This window comes from Procambarus clarkii, chromosome 50, assembly GCF_040958095.1.
Source record: "Procambarus clarkii isolate CNS0578487 chromosome 50, FALCON_Pclarkii_2.0, whole genome shotgun sequence".
NCBI lineage: Eukaryota > Metazoa > Arthropoda > Malacostraca > Decapoda > Cambaridae > Procambarus > Procambarus clarkii.
The window spans coordinates 17,830,086-17,848,066 of NC_091199.1; the positions used below are offsets into that span (position 1 = coordinate 17,830,086).

At 49.2% G+C, this 17,981-nt stretch overlaps 1 protein-coding gene across 1 annotated transcript in view; it reads right to left on the bottom strand.

Moving 5' to 3' along the window:
* The window catches only part of LOC123772737 (ionotropic receptor 93a-like), a 96,019-nt gene that overhangs the window by 8,379 nt on the left and 69,659 nt on the right, over positions 1-17,981 (bottom strand). Inside the window, exon 4 of the mRNA XM_069303688.1 lies at positions 16,838-17,118. Coding sequence (XP_069159789.1) covers positions 16,838-17,118 — 281 coding nt within the window. The remainder of the gene's footprint in view (positions 1-16,837; positions 17,119-17,981) is intronic.

The following is a 17,981-nucleotide window of genomic DNA, read 5'->3' on the forward strand; positions in this document are numbered from 1 at the left end:
ACAGGACTCACACCACCACCTGTCACAGCAACAAGAAACACACCACCACCTGTCACAGCAACAGGACACACACCACCACCTGACACAGCAACAGGACACACACCACCACCTGTCACAGCAACAGGACACACACCACCACCTGTCACAGCAACAGGACACACACCACCACCTGTCACAGCAACAAGAAACACACCACCACCTGACACAGCAACAAGAAACACACCACCACCTGACACAGCAACAGGACACACACCACCACCACCTGGCACAGCAGCAGGACACACACCACCACCTGACACAGCAACAGGACACACACCACCACCTGTCACAGCAACAGGACACACACCACCACCTGTCACAGCAACAGGACACACACCACCACCTGACACAGCAACAGGACACACACCACCACCTGTCACAGCAACAGGACACACACCACCACCTGACACAGCAACAGGACACACACCACCACCTGTCACAGCAACTGGACACACACCACCACCTGACACAGCAACAGGACACACACCACCACCTGTCACAGCAACAGGACACACACCACCACCTGACACAGCAGCAGGACACACACCACCACCTGACACAGCAACAGGACACACACCACCACCTGACACAGCAACAAGAAACACACCACCACCTGACACAGCAACAAGAAACACACCACCACCTGTCACAGCAACAAGAAACACACCACCTGTCACAGCAACAGGACACACACCACCACCTGTCACAGCAACAGGACTCACACCACCACCTGTCACAGCAACAAGAAACACACCACCACCTGTCACAGCAACAGGACACACACCACCACCTGACACAGCAACAGGACACACACCACCACCTGTCACAGCAACAGGACACACCACCACCACCTGTCACAGCAACAGGACACACACCACCACCTGTCACAGCAACAGGACACACACCACCACCTGTCACAGCAACAAGAAACACACCACCACCTGACACAGCAACAAGAAACACACCACCACCTGACACAGCAACAGGACACACACCACCACCACCTGGCACAGCAGCAGGACACACACCACCACCTGACACAGCAACAGGACACACACCACCACCTGTCACAGCAACAGGACACACACCACCACCTGACACAGCAACAGGACACACACCACCACCTGTCACAGCAACAAGAAACACACCACCACCTGTCACAGCAACAGGACACACACCACCACCTGTCACAGCAACAGGACTCACACCACCACCTGTCACAGCAACAAGAAACACACCACCACCTGTCACAGCAACAAGAAACACACCACCACCTGACACAGCAACAAGAAACACACCACCACCTGACACAGCAACAGGACACACACCACCACCACCTGGCACAGCAGCAGGACACACACCACCACCTGACACAGCAACAGGACACACACCACCACCTGTCACAGCAACAGGACACACACCACCACCTGACACAGCAACGGGACACACACCACCACCTGACACAGCAACAAGAAACACACCACCACCTGTCACAGCAACAGGACACACACCACCACCTGTCACAGCAGCAGGACACACACCACCACCTGGCACAGCAACAAGAAACACACCACCACCTGACACAGCAACAAGAAACACACCACCACCTGTCACAGCAACAGGACACACACCACCACCTGACACAGCAACAAGAAACACACACCACCACCTGACACAGCAACAGGACACAGACCACCACCTGTCACAGCAACAGGACACACACCACCACCTGACACAGCAACAGGACACACACCACCACCTGTCACAGCAACAGGACACACACCACCACCTGACACAGCAACAGGACACACACCACCACCTGTCACAGCAACAGGACACACATCACCACCTGACACAGCAGCAGGACACACACCACCACCTGGCAAAGCAACAGGACACACACCACCACCTGACACAGCAACAAGAAACACACCACCACCTGACACAGCAACAAGAAACACACCACCACCTGTCACAGCAACAGGACACACACCACCACCTGTCACAGCAACAGGACTCACACCACCACCTGACACAGCAACAAGAAACACACCACCACCTTAACCATCCTTAAACTAACCTGATATTCCTGGATCTGAACTCCATTTTTACATCATATTTTTCTTAAAGGGATATGTTTCATAATATGTATGCAATTACCATAACTCAATTTTTCCTTCGCCTACCTTATGGCTAAGTTTTTTTTAGATCCCTCCTTATAATTTACCCTATATTATAAGAGTTAATTAGGGATATGTTAGGATAATATGTGAAAATATATTCCTACCTTTAATATATTTGATAATTTTGGTGTATGGGGGGGGGGGGGAAGGGTTCTAAAAAAAACTTAGTTATGTGGTAGGTTCAGGAAAAATTTGGTTATGGTAATTGCATAAATATAGTGAATCATATCCCTTTCTGAAAATATAATGTAAAAATGGAGTTCAGATCCAGGTACATCAGGTTAGGTTAAGGATGGTTAAGTAGAGCTTATGTAGAGACAATACCCACTTTCTCTACATGTAGGATTAGGATAAGTTAGTGTGGGGTTAGTTTAGACTAGGTTGAGTTAGGATAGGATAGTATTCTGGCTATGATAGGTAAGGGTCTGCTGGGGTATGGGTAGGTTTGGATAGATTGTGTTGGGTCAGAGCTGGATTTGGATAGGATATTGTAGGATTAGTTTAGACTAGAATAGGGTAATTTACGTAATATTTTTCGGAGTTGCTCGAATGATATGTTAATCTCATTGATTGTTATGCCTAAATATTATAGGTATTATCAACTGAACGATTATTGGGACGAATGCACACTTTATTTATTGCTAGAATATGACCCATATTTATCAGAAAGGTTTAGGGTTCAACTAATTACACCCGACTAAATAGAGGTGTCATTTTTATAAAATAGGAGTATTAACTGTAGGTGTATATATGTACGTATGTATATATTGTGAGGCCATCTGGAATAGAGCAGTAACTACTCTGGCTGGTGTTGTTCCAAACGCACATTAATAAAAAAAGAGAAAACTAAATAAAATAAAGTTGCTTGGGTCCTCTACAGTGTATCAATGGTGGTAAAAGACAAAGAGAATAAAAGCATTAAACATTTAATAAAACAAAAAATGACTTTTAATTTTATACAAAATGATAAGTAACAATTGATGAAAACAAAACCTCTTATCCATTTGACTTAAATACAATCAAAAGATAAATATATACATGAGAAATTTACGTTAATAACAAAGATGTAAGTAATATTTTATACAAAGTGCTATGTGCGTCTACCGTCACCAAATAGGCGAGGATACATGCTGAAGCAATGAGCACCCGAAGGGTAATTATTTATTTATTTATGTATTTATTTATTTATTTATGCATATACAAGAATGTACATAAGGAATGTGAGGATACAAATATGGTAATTACAGTCTTGTAAAGCCACTAGCACGCGCAGCGTTTCGGGCAGGTCCTTAATCTAAGAAAATTTTAAGGAGGTAATCTACTGAGCTGGACGCTGGCATGACTTTATATACGGGTGCGCGACGTTATTTTGGCGCGAATTCTGGAGCTGTAGACTAGAAGCCGGCGAGATAGCTACTGATCACAATAGTATGTCTGGAGTCGGGAGCGCTGGCTAGACGGTAGATATGCGGTGTCTCGTGGAAGGTAGGGTGGTGGTGTGAGGGAGCAGGGGGGGGGGGAGAGGTGTGGCAAGACAGCACATTTTGGCCCATACTGTGTTGTTGTTGATGTTGGAGCATGATGTTGGAGCATGACGTTGGAGCATGATGTTGGAGCATGATGTTGGAGCATGATGTTGGAGCATGATGTTGGAGCATGATGTTGGAGCATGACGTTGGAGCATGATGTTGGAGCATGATGTTGGAGCATGATGTTGGAGCATGATGTTGGAGCATGATGTTGGAGCATGATGTTGGAGCATGATGTTGGAGCATGATGTTGGAGCATGATGTTGGAGCATGACGTTGGAGCATGATGTTGGAGCATGATGTTGGAGCATGATGTTGGAGCATGATGTTGGAGCATGATGTTGGAGCATGACGTTGGAGCATGATGTTGGAGCATGATGTTGGAGCATGATGTTGGAGCATGACGTTGGAGCATGATGTTGGAGCATGATGTTGGAGCATGATGTTGGAGCATGATGTTGGAGCATGATGTTGGAGCATGATGTTGGAGCATGATGTTGGAGCATGATGTTGGAGCATGATGTTGGAGCATGACGTTGGAGCATGATGTTGGAGCATGATGTTGGAGCATGATGTTGGAGCATGACGTTGGAGCATGATGTTGGAGCATGACGTTGGAGCATGATGTTGGAGCATGACGTTGGAGCATGATGTTGGAGCATGACGTTGGAGCATGACGTTGGAGCATGACGTTGGAGCATGCAGATACATTGGTGGTAAGCAACAGGCAGAATCTAATGCTATGCCGGAGATAAGCGTAACAATATGCACATACGTATGTATGTATGACTAAAATATATGTATATGAATATTTGGGTATTTAATAAAATTTTGGACTTGCTGGAATAATATGGTTACCTTGCTGATTGGTATGCATTATTATGAGTTAACAGAGACTACAGGATGACCTGGTGGAATGGTCTAGAAAATGGCTACTAAAGTTCAACTCAGGAAAGCGTAATGTAATGAAATTAGGCGAAAGGAACAGAAGGCTGAACATAATGTACGATCTGGGAGGTGATATTCCGCAAGAGTCAAATAGAGAGAGAGATCTGGGAGTTGATATCACACCGAACCTGTCCCCAGAGGCCCACATCAAAACGATGTCGTCAGCGGCACATGCCAGACTGGCCAACATAAGAACTGCCTTTAGAAACTTGTGTAAGGAATCGTTCAGGACCCTGTATACCACTTATGTAAGACCAATCCTGGAGTATGCCGCTCCAGCCTAGAGTAAATACCTAGTTAAACTCAAGACAAAGTTAGAGAAGATTCAGAGGTATGCCACTAGACAAGTCCCGGAACTGAGAGGTATGAGTTACGAGGAAAGGGTAAGGGAGCTGAACCTTACATCCCTGGAAAACAGAAGAGTAAGGGGAGACATGATAACCACCTACAAAATTCTCAGGGGAATTAACAGGGTGGAGAAAGAGAAACTCTTTAGCACGGGTGGAACACGAACAAGGGGACACAGGTGGAAACTTAACACCCAGATGAGCCACAGAGACGTTAGAAAGAATTTTTTCACGGTCAGAGTAGTTATCGAATGGAATGTATTAAGTAGAGATATGGTGGAGGCTGACTCCATACAGTTTCAAATGTATATTTGATAGAGCCCAGTATGCTCAGGAATCTGTACACCAGTTGATTGACGGTTGAGAGGTGGGACCAAAATGTCAGAACTCAACCCCCCCGCAAAAACTAGTACAGTATAAAAATTTAAGATTACTTAGAGTGAATGAACTGTGGGGGTTACTGAAATCTTGTTCTTAATACATTTTAGGGATTAATGTGGTATAAATTACATCTGATTGGGGCTATGGTGGCACAACAGGCCATTCTTTATGCATGTATGGGTTGTGGAGTATGTGTAGGTAAGTATGTATTTGTGACTGTTGGTTTAGAAACACGTTAGCTGATTTGTGCAGCAAGATTAAGATTTTTGAGGTTTGAGAATGATTAACTTATGAATATAGTGGCAAGGATCCAGCTGGGCTGTCAGATGGATGAATTGTGATGCGACATTTGGTCAGCAATTTGATGGATGTGATTACAGTTTACTTACCTATGAACACAGGTAATAATCCACTAAAGTAGCCAGATGAACAGTAACTACCTGTGGATTATAGTACGATATCTAGCTACAGCGTTTCATAATTGCTGTTGTATAGGTAATTATCTTTCCTCAAATAGATGAGGAATTGCTGCTGTATATATGCGTGCAATGAACCAGAACTGCGGTTATAGATAGTATCACCTGATATATTGAGCGTCCCCATTGCTTAAAACTAGAATGTAAGCAATTTATTACAAACTATTATTGTAAACTAATACTGGAAGTGGGGGTCCCTTGATTGTTTCAAGCGTAGGTTGGACATAAATATGAATGATATTGGTTGGATATATATATAGGAGCTGCCTCGTATGGGCTAATAGGCCTTCTGTAGTTGCCTTCATTCTTATGTTCTTAGTATTAATAAAAGAATATATATTCTTAAACCCCTGGTTAGGTTAGGTTTAAGGATGGCAAAATTTTTAATGATGTTAGGTTAGGTTGGGGATGGTTAGTCTAGCCATTTTTTATTATCATTATTATTAATATTATTATTATTATTATTATTATTATTATTATTATTATTATTATTATTGTTAAACAAAAAATGTTACGAAAATAAGTAGGATGCCAAGGCATCATTGCATAGCTCGTGACGTCACCGACCGCTGAAACGTTAGGATACTGTGAGATCATCACACATCTGTGTTAATGAGAGGCGATATTAATCCCTTACTGGAACCACTTTGTGACGTCATGGGCATGGTACGTCAACGTACCCCATTGGTGGAGCAGACCTCATTGGGGATTATGACTTTCTATTATTAGGGTTATGAGAACATAAGAATGAAAGTAACTGCAGGTGGCCTATTTTACCCATATGAGGCAGTTCCTATGTATATCTACATAATCTCAGTCATATATATGTACACTGAATGAATATTTTGATTGGACATAGATGGGTATATGCTACAGTGGGGAGCGGGGGGAGCGGGGGGGGGGGGGGGGAATGGGCCATTTTGAGCCATAATGAGGCGTTCATGGGATTGGCAGTGAGAGAGGAATAAATGAAAATGTCCGAGTTATGTCATAGCTTTTGTTTTGAAAATTATATAATCTATATAAATAACAATGGAAATGTTCGTTTGTGCATTACCGCTAATCTCAGAATGTTCTTCACCGACTGTTTTGAAATTTTCACACAACATTCCATTTGCATCCGAGCAGGTTCTTATATACATACTATATAGCTGTCACGTCTGTGACGGTAAAAGAGTCTGTAAGAGAGAGAGAGAGAGAGAGAGAGAGAGAGAGAGAGAGAGAGAGAGAGAGAGAGAGAGAGAGAGAGAGAGAGAGAGAGAGAGAGAGAGAGAGAGAGAGATCATACTATATAGATGTCACGTCTGTGATGGTAAAAAAAAAAAACATGCTTTTTCTGAATGCTGTGTTTTTTATGTGAGGGAAATCTTCGCGACCTCTTTACCGATTGCTGTGAAATTGTGACACAACGTTGCATTCGAATAGGCGCTTCTTTATGTATCTACTATATGCATGCCACACCTGTGACACGTAAAAACATATGTTTTTTGAAAAACAGCGCCATCTATTGGATGTAAAAGCAACACACGCTGTAATCTCCGAAAGTTCTTCACCGATTTCCATGATATTTTGACACAATGTTGCATTGAAATAGGCGCATATTTTTATATGCCTACTATATAGATGCCACACCTGTGACAGGTAAAAACATGCGTTTTTGAAAAACAGCGCCATCTGTTGCACATAATAGCAACATGAACGCTATACTAAATATGTCACGAAATCCATTTCAATGCTTCCGATTGCGTTGATAAATTTTATTTTGATAGATTTCCATTTATTTTATTTTTTATTGAATTATTTTGTGTGACATTGTGTTGGAATTGAGCTGTGTTGTTTACCATACCGTTCATTTCGTAAGTATAAGTATAGATGCCACACCTGTGACAGGTAAAACTATGCTTTTCTTGAAAAATAGCGCCATCTGTTGCATGTAAGAGCAACACACATGCTATACTAAATATGTTACAATTCCATATCAATGTTTCTGATTGCATTGGTAAATTGAATTTTCATAGATTTTGATTTATTTTCACTTCGATTTAATTATTTTGTATGAATTGCATTGGAATTGAGCTGTGTTGTTTACCATACCCTTCATTTCGTGAGTATAGTTTATTTTTATATTTTTTTCATATTTTCATTTCATTTTGTAACTGTTTTTCTTATATTTGAGTAATGGGAACATCAGATCACTTGATGTTCCCAATTTTCTGATGGGAACATCAGACCATTTGAGAAGGCTTTGGATGAGGAAGTGGGGAATGGTGGCGATGACGAGGGGACGGAAGTGAGAGATGAAGGGGACAAGGGAGGGGGTAATGTTGGGGAAGGACGAGGGGACGGGGGAATTTGGGATGGTGGGGACGAGGGGATGGGGGAATGGAGAATGGTGGGGAGGACAAAGGGGACAGGGGAGTAGGGCATGGTGGGAAGGAAGAGGGGGATGGTGGAGTGGGGAATGGTGGGGAGGACGAGGGTATGATGGAGTGGAGAATGGTTGGGGGGCCGAGGAGATGGGTGAGGGGGGAATGGTGGGGAGGACTGGGAGAGGGGGAAGGCTGAGCCACAGCAACGCGTAGCTGGGTACTGCTAGTAACAAATATTTGCATGTACTTGGAGACTTCAACTGGGGGTTGAGTAGTGTTCGTATGTTTAACATGAGCTGTAAGTAAATAGAAGATCCTGTATGGTTCCCTACAAAGGCCTTCTGCAATTTCATTTTTTATATTCAAAATGCGGTCTTGACCAGAAAAAATTATTTTTTTGAAAATGGGGAACAAAAAGAAAATGGGGTTGAATATGCTATTACAGAAAACGGGCTTATTACGGAAAGATTATGGATGACGCTAATGTACATTAGACTTAATGGAAGGCGGCGTTTTAATCCTCTTTCCCATAAATATTGAAAAGGGAATAAATAAACCATAACAGAAAAAGGACTTATTCAGGGTAGATGAAGATTGACTGACATCAATTACCATTAGCGATGTCTGTGCAGGGTCACCGAGGTAATGAAATATATGTGCGACGGGAAGCGGCCTTTCAATCCCCTTGAGCGAAATTTTCAGGGGCTAGAAGGCGAGCAATCACTAGCCAAGTTAACGGAAAACATGGCTAGATGAAAGGCGGCCTTTTAATCCCCTTCACATAAATATACCATAACATAAAATGGACTTATACAGGGAAGATGAAGATTGGCTGGCGTTGTTGATATAACATAAAATGACCTAAACTACGAGCACTCAGTAGCAGTGGCACCTCTAAAATGACTTGGACAATGAGGAATTAATTGCAGAAAAAAACAAAATGTCACGGTCTACAAGCAATCACACGCCGAGGTGACGAAAAATGAGTGCGCCTACGAGCAAACACTTTTAACTTCTCGAAGTGATAGCTCGTAGGCCTGGTTTCCACTACTAAGGGCGGAAACAAGCCATCAGGTTGGGGGAGAACAAGCCACCAGGCAGGAAAGGGCAGGAACAATCTACCAGGCACAGGAGCGCAGGAACAAGCCACCAGGCAGGGGAGGGCAGGAACCAGCCACCAGGCAGGGGAGGGCGGGAACAAGCCACCATACTGGGGAGGGCGGGAACAAGCCACCAGGTAGGGGAGGGTGGGAACAAGCCTCCAGGCAGGGGAGAACGGGAACAAGCCACCAGGCAGGGGAGAACGGGAACAAGCCACCAGGCAGGGGAGAACGGGAACAAGCCACCAGGCAGGGGAGAACGGGAACAAGCCACCAGGCAGGGGAGAACGGGAACAAGCAACCAGGCAGGGGAGAACGGGAACAAGCCACCAGGCAGGGGAGGGCAGGAACAAGCCACCAGGCAGGGGAGTATGGGAACAAGCCACCAGGCAGGGGAGGGCGGGAACAAGCCATCAGGCAGGGGAGGACGGGAACAAGCCACCAGACAGGGAAGGGTGGGAACAAGCCACCAGGTAGGGGAGGGCGGGAACAAGCCACCAGGAAGGGGAGATCGGGAACAAGCCACCAGGCAGGGGAGGGCGGGAACAAGCCACCAGACAGGGAAGGGTGGGAACAAGCCACCAGGCAGGGGAGTATGGGAACAAGCCACCAGGCAGGGGAGGGCGGGAACAAGCCACCAGGCAGGGGAGGGCAGGAACAAGCCACCAGACAGGGAAGGGTGGGAACAAGCCACCAGGCAGGGGAGGGCGGGAACAAGCCACCAGGCAGGGGAGGGCAGGAACAAGCCACCAGGCAGGGGAGGACGGGAACAAGCCACCAGGCAGGGGAGGGCAGGAACAAGTCACCAGGTAGGGGAGGGCAGAAACAAGCCACCAGGCAGAGGAGGTCAGGAACAAGCCACCAGGCAGGGGAGTATGGGAACAAGCCACCAGGCAGGGGAGGGCGGGAACAAGCCACCAGGCAGGGGAGGGCAGGAACAAGCCACCAGGCAGGGGAGGACGGGAACAAGCCAAAAGGCAGGGAAGGGCAGGAACAAGCCACCAGGCAGGGGAGGGCAGAAACAAGCCACCAGGCAGAGGAGGTCAGGAACAAGCCACCAGGCAGGGGAGGGCAGGAACAAGCCACCAGGCAGGGGAGGGCAGGAACAAGCCACCAGGCAGGGGAGGGCAGAAACAAGCCACCAGGCAGGGGAGGGTGGGAACAAGTCACTAGGCAGAGGAGGACGGGAACAAGCCACCAGGCAGGGGAGGGCAGAAACAAGCCACCAGGCAGAGGAGGTCAGGAACAAGCCACCAGGCAGGGGAGGGCAGGAACAAGCCACCAGGCAGGGGAGGGCAGGAACAAGCCACCAGGCAGGGGAGGGCAGAAACAAGCCACCAGGCAGGGGAGGGCAGGAACAAGCCACCAGGCAGGGGAGGGCAGGAACAAGCCACCAGGCAGGGGAGGGTGGGACCAAGTGTTATGATCCCAGGCCGCCGAAAAACGAGTCTCCCCTTTGAGAATTATTCTATCAAGCCTGACCTGACTAGAAGGTCTAGGAAATATAGAGGTGATAACACAGATGTAAAATAGTTGATCGGATTTAATAAACAATTTGAGATTATAGGCAGTGAATAAGAAAATAGATAAATGACTGGTTTGGAGATGTGGATAATTTGCTGGAGGCGTGAGGCTCACTTCTGGAGGGCTTTGACCTGACTTGAGTGCCAGACATCGCAGAGGGAAGCCGTGCTCCGTTTGAGCACCCGTCAGAAAGGAACCCCTAGTGATATATCTTCAAGAGAGAAGTGTGTAGATGTTCCAGCTGTGGAATCGAGCTGGGAACGTTGTGGTCTCAAGTCCTGGTCGGCGAGTAGTGTTTATTAAGCCGCCCAGAGATATTATCGTGAGCGTGGGAGTGCCCTGACCAGACTCCATCAGAGGGAGGAGCGCCCTCGACTGAACAATCTGTGGTAAGCACGATTTTAAGCTAGTCAATAGCTTAAAATTTTACTTGTATAATTACTTATATTACTTGTAGTTGGTCATGTGCCCAGCGACAGTATCAATGTATATTGATAAGTTAGACATGTTTTGATAAGGCAGAAGGCCTAAAATAAGAGAGTGGAGTGCGAGGAACGTCCTGGAGGACGGAGCGACATCCGTCTCCTTTGAGTGCTGGCAGGTGACTGAGGGAGCCCAGCTCCTGACGGCGGAGGACCCACCCAGAGTGAGTGAGGACCACCGGGCAAAGCGGAGCATGGACCAGCCCAAAATGGGGGAGTCCACTCTCACAGTATGTAGAGAGCAGATAGATGTTGGAGGCAAACATATTGTGTGGATATTTTTGTTTGTGTTTAAAGGGGAAACATTTTTATTGGAGTGTAAATGGGTTGCAGGTTTGTCTTTAGGGAAGAAGTTGCTGAGAACTTCGCAGCCAGCACAGAGGGAGTAGTTGATGAGACTCCAAGGTAGTGGAGGAGAGGACCTCGAGCTGTGAGGAGAAGCAGTGAAGAGGAGTGTCACGTGCTTCTGTAGAGGTGGTGAAGCACCATAGTTGCTCAAGGAAGACTTCATGGTGTAGCAGTCTGGAGGAGCTGCGGAGGATCCTGGTAGGTAAACTCGGAAGAACCTGAAGAGATCAGGGTAGTGAACTTATAGATGTGGAAGGGAAATTCTAAATGATTACTTGTAGGGAGTCGAGAGAGTGTTTGGCTGTCATTAGCGTGCAAGACGCAGTGAAAGGTGAGTGATTGTTTGCCATTCTTGTACCAAGGAGTGTTTATACTGAAGTATAAAGTTACAGTCGTAGGCTGGATTACCTACAGATGTATGTGTTCTAGGGCTGATAGGGTGATCGATGGATCATTGCTGTATATCGAGGAACATTTATAATGATATTTATGTTATTGCATTCATACGCCAATTTTCCTTGCACATGTTTACAGATGTATATTCTCTTGCTGATAGTGCAACATTGTATTATAAGAGTTGATCTACTTGAGGAGGTTGATAGTATCAGGTGGTGAATCAGGAGATAGGAATCCACTTGATAAGCTGTTGATAGAGTTCTGATGGTGTTGGAGTGCAACCTGACTGAAATAGTATAGAGTGTAGGATTCATTATTATTATTATATATGTGTATGTATTGTGTATGTGCTTGGTTCAGTAAATGTATTCCAATTTGCTGGTGTTTGCCCTTGTCCTAGTGAGACTTCCCAGGATGTTGTAAAGAAGGAGAGAGAGAGAGAAAGAACCAAAAACCACTGCTGTGGAAAGGGTTGAATGAAAAACTAATAAGTCAAAGGGGACTGAGGATATCATATCACATAAGGAGAGAGTGGGGAGTCGCAGTGGCTCGAGTGGGTGTGTGCACGTGACAACGAGGCTGAGTATTGGAGCCGCATCCCTTAAACGAGGGGCTCAACATCAGCCTCTCTCCAAGAGCCAGAAGCGCCCAGGGTGATCTCCTGGTATAGTATTAGCACTCTACCGAGTTGTGGGTTCGGCTGTCCAGAAAGAAAGACCAACAACACGACAACACCACCAACCCACACTACAATACAAGCCACCAGGCAGGGGAGCGCGGGAACAAGTCACCAGGCAGGGGAGGGCAGGAACAAGCCGCCAGGCAAGGGAGGACGGGAACAAGTCACCAGGCAGGGGAGGGCGGGAACAAGCCACCAGGCAGGGGAGGGCAGGAACAAGTCACCAGGCAGGGGAGGGCAGGAACAAGCCACCTGGCAGGGGAGGGCAGGAACAAGCCACCAGGCACGGTAGGGCAGGAACAAGCCACCAGGCAGGGGAGGGCAGGAACAAGTCACCAGGCAGGGGAGGGCAGGAACAAACCACCAGGCAGGGGAGGGCAGGAACAAGCCACCAGGTAGGGGAGGGCAGGAACAAGCCACCAGGCAGGGGAGGGCAGGGACAAGCCACCAGGCAGGGGAGGGCAGGAACAAACCACCAGGCAGGGGAGGGCGGGAACAAGCCACCAGGCAGGGGAGGGCAGGAACAAGCCACCAGGCAGGGTAGAGCAGGAACAAGCCACCAGGCAGGGGAGGACGGGAGCAAGCACCAGGCAGGGGAGGGCGGGAACAAGCCACCAGGCAGGGGAGGGCAGAAACAAGCCACCAGGCAGGGGAGGGCAGGAACAAGCTACCAGGCAGGGGAGGGCAGGAACAAGCCACCAGGCAGGGGAGGGCGGGAACAAGCCACTAGGCAGGGAACCAGTCACCAGGCAGTGGAGGGCAGGAACAAGCCACCAGGCAGGGGAGGGCAGGAACAAGCCACCAGGCAGGGGAGGACGGGAGCAAGCACCAGGCAGGGGAGGGCGGGAAAAAGCCACCAGGCAGGGGAGGGCAGGAACAAGCCACCAGGCAGGGGAGGACGGGAACAAGCCACCAGGCAGGGGAGGGCAGGAACAAGCCACCAGGCAGGGGAGGGTAGGAACAAGCCACCAGGCAGGGGAGGACGGGAACAAGCCACCAGGCAGGGGAGGGCAGGAACAAGCTACCAGGCAGGGGAGGGCAGGAACAAGCTACCAGGCAGGGGAGGGCAGGAACAAGCCACCAGGCAGGAGAGGACGGGAACAAGCCACCAGGCAGGGGAGGGCAGGAACAAGCTACCAGGCAGGGGAGGGCAGGAACAAGCCACCAGGCAGGGGAGGGCAGGAACAAGCCACCAGGCAGGGGAGGACGGGAACAAACCACCAGGCAGGGGAGGGCGGGAACAAGCCACCAGGCAGGGGAGGGCAGGAACAAGCTACCAGGCAGGGGAGGGCAGGAACAAGCCACCAGGCAGGGGAGGGCGGGAACAAGCCACTAGGCAGGGAACCAGTTACCAGGCAGTGGAGGGCAGGAACAAGCCACCAGGCAGGGGAGGGCAGGAACAAGCCACCAGGCAGGGGAGGACGGGAGCAAGCACCAGGCAGGGGAGGGCGGGAACAAGCCACCAGGCAGGGGAGGGCAGGAACAAGCCACCAGGCAGGGGAGGACGGGAACAAGCCACCAGGCAGGGGAGGGCAGGAACAAGCCACCAGGCAGGGGAGGGTAGGAACAAGCCACCAGGCAGTGGAGGGCAGGAACAAGCCACCAGGCAGGGGAGGGCAGGAACAAGCCACCAGGCAGGGGAGGACGGGAGCAAGCACCAGGCAGGGGAGGGCGGGAACAAGCCACCAGGCAGGGGAGGGCAGGAACAAGCCACCAGGCAGGGGAGGACGGGAACAAGCCACCAGGCAGGGGAGGGCAGGAACAAGCCACCAGGCAGGGGAGGGTAGGAACAAGCCACCAGGCAGGGGAGGACGGGAACAAGCCACCAGGCAGGGGAGGGCAGGAACAAGCTACCAGGCAGGGGAGGGCAGGAACAAGCTACCAGGCAGGGGAGGGCAGGAACAAGCCACCAGGCAGGAGAGGACGGGAACAAGCCACCAGGCAGGGGAGGGCAGGAACAAGCTACCAGGCAGGGGAGGGCAGGAACAAGCCACCAGGCAGGGGAGGGCAGGAACAAGCCACCAGGCAGGGGAGGACGGGAACAAGCCACCAGGCAGGGAACCAGTCACCAGGCAGGGGAGGGCAGGAACAAGCTACCAGGCAGGGGAGGGCGGGAACAAGCCACCAGGCAGGGGAGGGCGGGAACAAGCAACCAGGCAGGGAACCAGTCACCAGGCAGGGGAGGGCAGGAACAAGCCACCAGGCAGGGGAGGACGGGAACAAGCCACCAGGCAGGGGAGGACGGGAACAAGCCGCCAGGCAGGGGAGGGCAGGAACAAGCCACCAGGCAGGGGAGGGCAGGAACAAGCCACCAGGCAGGGGAGGACGGGAACAAGCCACCAGGCAGGGGAGGGCAGGAACAAGCCACCAGGCAGGGGAGGGCGGGAACAAGCCACATGGCAGGGGATGGCGGGAACAAGCCACCAGGCAGGGGAGGGCAGGAACAAGCCACCAGGCAGGGGAGAACGGGAACAAGCCGCCAGGCAGGGGAGGGCGGGAACAAGCCACCAGGCAGGGGAGGGCAGGAACAAGCCACCAGGCAGGGGAGGGCGGGAACAAGCCACCAGGCAGGGGAGGGCGGGAACAAGCCACCAGGCAGGGGAGGACGGGAACAAGTCACCAGGCAGGGGAGGGCGGGAACAAGCCACCAGGCAGGGGAGGGCAGGAACAAGCCACATGGCAGGGGAGGGCAGGAACAAGCCACCAGGCAGGGGAGGACGGGAACAAGCCACATGGCAGGGGAGGGCGGGAAAAAGCCACATGGCAGGGTAACCAGCTGACCGCCAAACACAAGCACTACTCCTGTGGGCAGATGAATCTGGCCTTCAGAGGTTTCTTCAAGGGTTCTGCCTACAGCATATCTTCTGACTCATGTATTTTTCCTCTTTTTCACAAATCGCTTGTTATCGTTGTTGTTGTTGTTGTTTGAAAATCAGCTACTCGGAACGAGTTCCAAGTAGCACGGGCTATGGTGAGCCCGTACCTTACCTGGTACAAGAACGGGGCAAGTAGCACGGACTATGGTGAGCCCGTACCTTACCTGGTACAAGAACGGGGCCAAGTAGCACGGGCTATGGTGAGCCCGTACCTTACCTGGTACAAGAACGGGGCCAAGTAGCACGGGCTATGGTGAGCCCGTACCTTACCTGGTACAAGAACGGGGCCAAGTAGCACGGGCTATGGTGAGCCCGTACCTTACCTGGTACAAGAACGGGGCCAAGTAGCACGGGCTATGGTGAGCCCGTAGTGGACTTACCTGGCACAGGAGCGGTGTGTGTGCTAAGAGTTAAACTTCCGCTTCTTACCATCCTGTAGTATATTAAGAGACTATATAATGCTAAATGTTATTACATGTTTCAATGGCCGTATTTTAGGTTATCTGAAATAAAAAAATTAAGGCTACCTAAACTCATTCAGTTTTCAATAGCTGAAAGAGGTTATCATTTAAAGATTTGAAGACAAGCCACAAGTATATTAATATGTTTAGTCATGGTCGCTGGAGCGCATTGCTTGACCAGGCTTGTGACCATGTCTTACGTAAGCAAACAGGACAGGGAAACAGTCACAGTTGCATAATTGATATTTACCCAATTGCTCATTAGTCTACACACAAGGACTAACTTGTTTTAACAATTATTTTTTTTAGATCATTTCAGGGGGTAATAAGAAATGTGTTCACCGCTACACATGCCACAAAGAGTGAACATTTCATAATACTCAACACGTTTTCCTGAATAGGTCTGGCCGGGTACGGTCTGGCACATCTGGTCTGGCCGGGTACTTGACCACAGTGAGGAAGGCAGCAAGGATGTCACAATAGACATAATAGACTCACAACAGCAGCAACAAGCGTGTAGACACAGATCTTGGCCAGCACCCACCTAGCTTGCATCTGTCTTTAAGAGCTGCTCGAGGTTCTCTGGTCTGGCCGGGTACTTGACCACAGTGAGGCAGGCAGCAAGGATGTCACAATAGACATAATAGACTCACAACAGCAGCAACAAGCGTGTAGACACAGATCTTGGCCAGTACCCACCTTGCATCTGTCTTTAAGAGCTGCTCGAGGTTCTCTGGTCTGGGCGGGTACTTGAGTACAGTGAGGAAGGCAGTAAGGTTGCCCCGGTAAGCCGTGCCCACGATGAAGGCCAACACCAGCCACGCTCCCACCACAATCTGTGTGGAGCTCCTGCTGGGGAGGCGTCTGGTGAGGTCCTGCCCCAGAAGCGTCCCCACCACGTCCTGCGTCACCAGCAAGGGTCCTGGGGGACTCCTTCCTTCTCCTTCCTCTGAGGTGATGGTCACCTCCAAGCGAGCAACCTGAGAGTCAACAACAGTGAGTGAGACTTGCATGCAGACAGCTTGGCAGGGATCTACCAACCAAAAATTTAGATATTTACTTTAAGGATAGTAATAGGTCTGACTACCTTTGCTACTGCTTGTCCACCCTGTGGTGCCTTAGTGCTTGTTGTCACCAGCTGAGAGAGTTGTTGGCGTGGATCCGGAGGCTCTTTAAAAAATGTAACCCTGCTGTATCAATTTACGGGTTTTGTTAAATACACTCTAACTTTATTGCTATATCTACCATACATATTGTATTATTAACAGTATCATTATTATTATTTTTCTATACCACATACAGAATACTGGCATACTGTAATCAACACCACCATATATAGCCACCATCGCCATATATAGAATACTCGCATATTGTCATTAACACCATTTAAGGAAACTCGCATACTGTCTTCAACACGACCTATAGAATACTCCCATACTGTCATTAACGCCAAATATAGAATACTCGTTTACCATCAACGACACATATAGAAAACTTGTTTATGTTCTAGCCTGAGGGTGTTGGGGCTTATGGAACGTCGCCGGGCGTCGTCGCCGGGCGAAAGTGTTAAATTAATATTAACACTTTAGCCTCCAAAGAAAGCTCTGTTTGTTGTACTAGACTGTCACTTGCGTACAGGCGGACAACGTCCCCCAACCACTCTCTGCCGGAACAGACAACCGACCACGGCAGCCACACTCCCGCTACTGTCGGTCGACCAACAGTGAACACTGGAGTGATTGAAACTTACTCAGGAGATCACCCTGTACGCCTCTTGATCTCGGAGAGGGGTTCAGCATCACACGTTTAGGGGTCCAGCTCCAACACTGGCCTCGTTGTCTTG